General features: G+C 41.7%; 1 protein-coding gene across 1 annotated transcript in view; it reads right to left on the reverse strand.

Moving 5' to 3' along the window:
- The window catches only part of LOC111218871 (receptor tyrosine-protein kinase erbB-4-like), a 318,365-nt gene that overhangs the window by 166,818 nt on the left and 145,268 nt on the right, over nt 1-6,279 (reverse strand). Inside the window, exon 2 of the mRNA XM_022741351.1 lies at nt 5,468-5,619. Within this exon, the coding sequence (XP_022597072.1) occupies nt 5,468-5,619 (152 nt within the window). The remainder of the gene's footprint in view (nt 1-5,467; nt 5,620-6,279) is intronic.

Below are 6,279 nucleotides of genomic sequence, written 5' to 3' on the forward strand. Positions count from 1 at the left end.
GAGTAGCAGGGAGATGGGTGAAGTCTTGTTTTTGCACCTGTCCAATAAGCAGCGCTAGTTTAAGCTCAAATACTTTGATGTGGGAATACATGTCAGATTCGTTTTCCCTTGCCTTGGAGCTGCAAGTTGAGGCCGTTTAAAATTTCTGACACATCTGTTAATAAAGGCGAGGTCCCATTTCCATTCTGTGTCGATCAGCTCTGGGACAGTTTTTCCCTTTGTCAGGAGAAAGGCATTGATTTCGGGTAGCAGGTCGTAAAAACGCTTCAAAACTCTGCCCCGGCTTAACCAGCGGACTTCAGTGTGGTAAAGCACGTCTCCGTGGGCTGATTCTAGCTCGGAGAGAAAGGCTTGGAACTGCCTGTGTTTAAGTCCGTTTGCTCTGATGAAGTTTATGCAGGACACAACCACCTTCATGACAGATTCCCACCTCAGAACTTTGCAGCTTGACGCTGGCTTGGTCACGATCAAAGTCACGTCAGAATATACCATTGTGTGAGGAGGTGAAGATGAGCCACTATTAACTATAAATAGCTCATAACTATGGTCAATTTTAATTAGAATGCCAACCTTTAAGTACGGATATGTTATGATGTTATGATAGGAAAATGCAATTTAATAAAAATTGGTTGATGTTTAGAGGGATTGTCTGGGATCGTTAAGTGGGCCACTCCAATTGCTTTGGCGGGCCGGATGTGGCCCGCGGGCCGTAGTTTGGGGACCCCTGGTCTAGAGGAAACGTTGCGAGTTCAAACTTCATTCCTTTACTCAACAAGTGCTGTCTCCAGTGGTGGCATGCAACCCTTTTGTTGCGCTTCTATATTTCTTTCACTTCTTTTCTTCTACTGAAGTTATGCTAACTGGCTAGGCATAGTAACTCCCCATATGAAAGTTTTATCAACAAAAATGCAATGTTGTGAGCCTCAGAGAGCTAGGCCACTCGCTGCTGCTGACAGTTATGTAAAACTGTGTTTGAATCCCACTGGTGTTGATTTTATTGTGTCCAAAAATCCTACAATCAGCTGCTGTCGTAAAGACCCGCCATACCTGTTGTAACTCTGATATATTTCTGACAGGCACCCGAAGGCAGCATAATGTTAATGTGTTAGGTCGGGTTGACTCAAGTCACAATTTATGAACCAGCAATGAGTCGGTCACTTTCAGCCTGACATAAAGTTTGAGAAGCATATCTAATAAAAATGGTGAGAGAAGAACGATGGACTGATGATTTGATGATTTGTCATGAATGTATGACCCTGCCACACACACACACACACACACACACGTGGACACACACACACACACACACACACACACGCGGTCAGCCAGTGCAAGTGCCAGCTGGTCATTCTGTGTCAGGGTTTTCAGAGGGTTGTTGCCCACAGACCCACAGATGGTTGCTCCACCTCCTCTGGCGAGGCAAACCTGTGCTTTAGCAAGTGAGATATAAACTTAAAGTGATGCAACAGTTAAGCCCATTGAGTGTTCGTGTTTATTCCCTGCAGTTTTGGGTATAACCAACCAACAGAGACTTTTAATAGCTGTTAGTTTTAAGCAAAAAAAAACAAACAAACAGTGTCTGGAGGGAGAAGAAGCTGCCTCGTGCTGTGTCTGAGAATGAATAAAATTAATTTCAGCTATACCCTCTTTGAAAGAAGTGGGCTCCTAATCTTCCTTTTTGAAAGTGGCTATCAATATTGTGGCTATCAAAAAATCAGTTACTGCAGGTTTAAGAACAAGCAGTGTTTTTGTTTTCCTCAAAGCATCCTCCTCTTTTTAGCCTTTAGGTTGCAACACTTGCTGTAAACTTTGTTGCATGATACTATATATCTGATAGTGATAGCTTCGCTCTCTCTACTAGCGACTTCGTTCTGTGTTTCAACAGGATAAGAAATCAACTGATCACGGCCTCTGAGGTTAATATAAAAACTGCAGCATGGATAAACAGCTCAGGTTAGACCTATTGAACTCTAGCTTTCCCTTGACCTAACACACTCATTTTAAAACATTTGTATTGGCTGTTTTATGTGAGAAAGTGATTCCTTTTCGCAAAAAAGGGTTTGTTCACACCCCCACACCCCCACCATGATCATATTAACAGCAGGGTTAAGACACTTCTTTTGCCTCAATTTTCTCTATCTAAACTGCCCTCTCCTGTTCCACAGAAAAATATTGATTTAGACGGATTGAGATTTGTTGGCTTGTACTGTAGATTGTAGACTGTGAAGACAGCGTTCTTGCTATAAGTGACCAGACATCTTTAACCTCGAGTTCCCCTTTAGTTTCTGTTATTCCTGCTCACCGGTGCAGTTACAGTGGTTTCCATCTGGTACGCATCACTATGACAGCTGGGAGTGTTTTAAACAAGTGCAGGGTCAAGTGAAACACTTCACACGAGTGTTACTCAGGGCCACATTAACAGACCACCACACTCATTTCCTACAAGCCCCATTTAGTAATTACGTGTTTGGGCAGGAGCTAGCCAAATAAAAATGCCAAAAACAAAAAACAAAAAACAAAAAAAAAAAAACACAGAAAAGATGCATTTATGAAAAATAAAAATAAAAACTGATGTGCAAAGGAGGAACTGATTTATATGTTGCAATGAAGAACAAGATCAAGTGACAGAAAGTGTCTGTCACACAAAATCTGAATGTACAGTGTTTGTTGTCTTTGCTGCCTTGTTTTTCTATTCTATTCTTTTAATTTTTCTTACACTAATAACACAAGGCCTGTTGGAAATATTCAGTATTTCAGTTTGTAAACAATAATTCCATAATTTAATTACAACTACAGGGACAGAGGTGGGGACTTAATGGTATTGAAGGAATTACATGTTTACTAATGGTTGCAACGGCAAGACAAACAATCTGATCTGACTGTGTGTTCCTACTGAGACTGGGAAGAAGGGAGGAGAGGGGAAAATTAATATTTCATAATCACAGATCTGTTTATGAGTGCACACTAGAAAGTGATATGAGGGAAAAGAGAGAGACAAAAGTGTGCGTCTGCTTTCCTCTGTGTCCCCTTCACATAAACGAAAACGTCACACTGGAATACTTTGAGCCGAGTACAACTTGTCATTTCATTTTCTTGATGCGCACGCACTCGGGATACAAATGCGCGTTCTGTTATACAACATGGGAGAAGGATTCAGAGCAACGAGAACATGGATTTACATTTAAACACTGACGTTTTAAACACTGTGTGTGGGTAAGGCTCAGTGTTGGGCTGTTGGTCTGAACCTGAATATGTGAGAGAAGGGAGCAAGCCTCAGTGCTGAAATGCAGTTATTAATCACTGCGCGAGCTTTTGATTCATCTGTCGTGGAGGCAGTTTGGAAGATGGACTCTATTTACTGCTAAAGTTGTTTGAGGGGTTTTGGGAGGCAGCCATCAATCTCTTGGCTATCTTGAAAAAGAGGGAGCCAATGCACAGGCATCAGTTTCAATCACCTCCTAGAGACAGCTGGTATGGTATGCTGCTGCACAATAGTTTTTTCTTCACTCCTTCCCCCTCTTCTCTACCTCAAGGTGAAGTTTTCCCTCCCCGGGGAAGCGTGTTATTAATGTGTTTTATCATAATAATAATAATATTCCCTAAAAATACACACTGTGCCCTGCCCTCCTGCTCCCTTGCTGTTTGGCACCCTGTGTTCTTAATTAGCATCTTCAATTAACCCATGTTAATTGCCAACCATGGAAAGGTGGCGGAACCTGGCAAGCTGACACCATAGGGAGCTGTTTTGTAAATGAGCGGTGGTGTAATGTAGAAGTATGCAGGTGAAGAAGAGATTGCAGTCCCCTTTGACCTCAACCTGCAAATACCACAACTATGTAATATTACTTATACAGATGACAAACCTAATGTGTGAGTGTGAATGTTTCTTTTTAAAGTACAAACTAGTTCTATGCAGTTAAACAACGATTACATTTGATCTTGGAACTGCCCACCACCCCCACCCACCCCAATCTATTTTCATCTAAGTCAGTGGGGCCTATTACCTCTGCAGGAGTCTAATGGTAGCACTTTACCATCCATTGCTCCCTCTTTCCTAATATCATCTTGGTTTTGTTTGGCGTCACAAGGGGGGGTCGTCAGTATTGCTCTGCACAATGTAGAACGCTTAATGACTCTGTTTTGTTTCGCTGCTTTGATCAATCTTGATTTCTTTTGGTCCACACAAACTAAATACACAGGAGGAGACAAGTTACCCCATTACTTTTACCTGATGTAAACAAATCATTTTGCCATATTAACTTTAAATCATTGTTGTAAAGAGCAAAATATGAAAACACAGCTTGCCATGTAGCTTCTGTAGCCCAGATAATTCTCACAGCAATAGCAGCCCATTAATGCAGTTAGCACTGCAACGTAATGCCAGGGGAGCTCCCTAGCCCCCTAGATAGACTGGAATCAATTGGAGTTGGATGGCGTTAGCGGTGCAGAGTGCAGCCAGCGTAGTCAAGGGTGATGTTCTTGAGAAGCCGAAGGCCAGCAAAGGTCAAGAGTAGCAGCTGATTTCACCCCAAAAAAAAAAACTAAAAACAAAGAAAAAAAGCATACTTTTATCTATTTCCTGCAAATTTCTCTATAGTAACCTCTCTCTAACCTTTCATTACGGCACTATTACTGCTCTGGCTGCTGAAAGGCCGGGGGCTGCCATCATCTGGCTTGGTGTTTGTGGGTATGCATGTGTCCACCAAACCAAAATGGAAGTAAGCATTCATGTAAGCAATTCCACATCAGCTCTCTTACCCAGGCCACATGTACATCCTCTTACCTACCTGTCTTATGCAGCCTGAATCAGGCATCTCCCGTTGTCGTGGATTTAATGATTTTACTTCCAAATTTTGGGATTAAAAATGATAAACCACCAATTTAATCTTCTATGACTTTCACAGCGTGTTCTGTCAAGCAAAAAGGTGATTTTAAAAACTGGTCATAAATATCTAAACATTTGAAGAAAGGGATTTGTGTTCAGTGCTACAGCACTTTTCCTTTTCTGTCAGTGATTCATGTTTAATAAAAAAAAAAAAAAGTGGATTTGGTTAAGTTATTTGGATTTTGATTATTCTGTGCCTCAGACCACAATGGTGTGAGCGTACAATCAGTTAGACACTCTCAGAGGAGAGGAAGTCTGATTACCCCTGATTAAAACAACTTTCTGCTTATCATTGGCTACGTCGACAGTAGTCTGAATACTGATTGGTTGAGAAAGTTCTTAGCACAGGGCATCCTCTGGGCAACAAGGATGGATATAAAGACCTTGATTACAAAGTTCACATTACAAACTTTTCACTCAATTTTAGACAATTACTGGTACGAACAGATTGTGTTTTCAGCAATCAAGTCACTAGGGATGTTAGTGATTAATCAATAATTGACTAATTTCAATTAATAAGGGAGGTATATTCTGTCTACTTGATGCGCACTGAGCCAAGTATGTCAAATATTTAGTCCTTACTCGGAGGAAGGTGAGGTCCCGACTGCGGTCGATGCTGGTGATCTCAAGGTTTCCCATTACAACTTCACAGTTCTCATAGTATTTCCTCAGGGTCCGGTACTGCTGCTCCAGGTCTGACAGCGTGCTCAGCTTGTTCTCTGTACCAGCACATACTAGGAAAATAAGAGACAAGGACAGAGGGATAAGACAGTGTTAATAAAGCTATAATATTAACTGTTTTGACTGAGAAAACAACTTGAACACTGACCATAAATGGCACAGTGGGGTCACGTTAACAAGATTTTCTCATAATTTAAATGTGTTCCTCAAAGACTACCAAGAAAAATTGTTGGTTTGTATTTTACAGTAATGTGCCAAAACTGGTGCTGCAAAAAAATAAAATAAATAAATAAATAATACTAATAATTTAAAGAGAATGTAGTGACAGTGAGCTGCAGCACCTGCTTAGCGTAGCCTGGTCATGTAACACAAGGAAGCCACTGGACCTAACTGCACCCCAACCCCACCTTACATCACCCTTCGGGGCACGCAGGACAGATGAGCGCTCTTTAGCAGCAAGCTGGGCTGTTCACTTGACAACTAATTAAATAGAACCATTTCCACCCATCACACACCTTGCCACCCCCCCACCCCCCCGCACAACCGCACAACCCCACCACCCACATGACGACACGGACCATCTGCCCAATCAGCTGGTGCTGCCTAGTCAAGCATGATGCACGGACGTTTGTAGCAATTGCAAAGATTAGGGGCTAAATCAGGATAACCTGGGGCTTGTTGTGTTTCTTTTTTTTTTCTTTTTTTTTTTTTGG

This window comes from Seriola dumerili, unplaced genomic scaffold (genome assembly GCF_002260705.1).
Source record: "Seriola dumerili isolate Sdu_G_001 unplaced genomic scaffold, Sdu_1.0 BDQW01000052.1, whole genome shotgun sequence".
Classification (NCBI taxonomy): domain Eukaryota; kingdom Metazoa; phylum Chordata; class Actinopteri; order Carangiformes; family Carangidae; genus Seriola; species Seriola dumerili.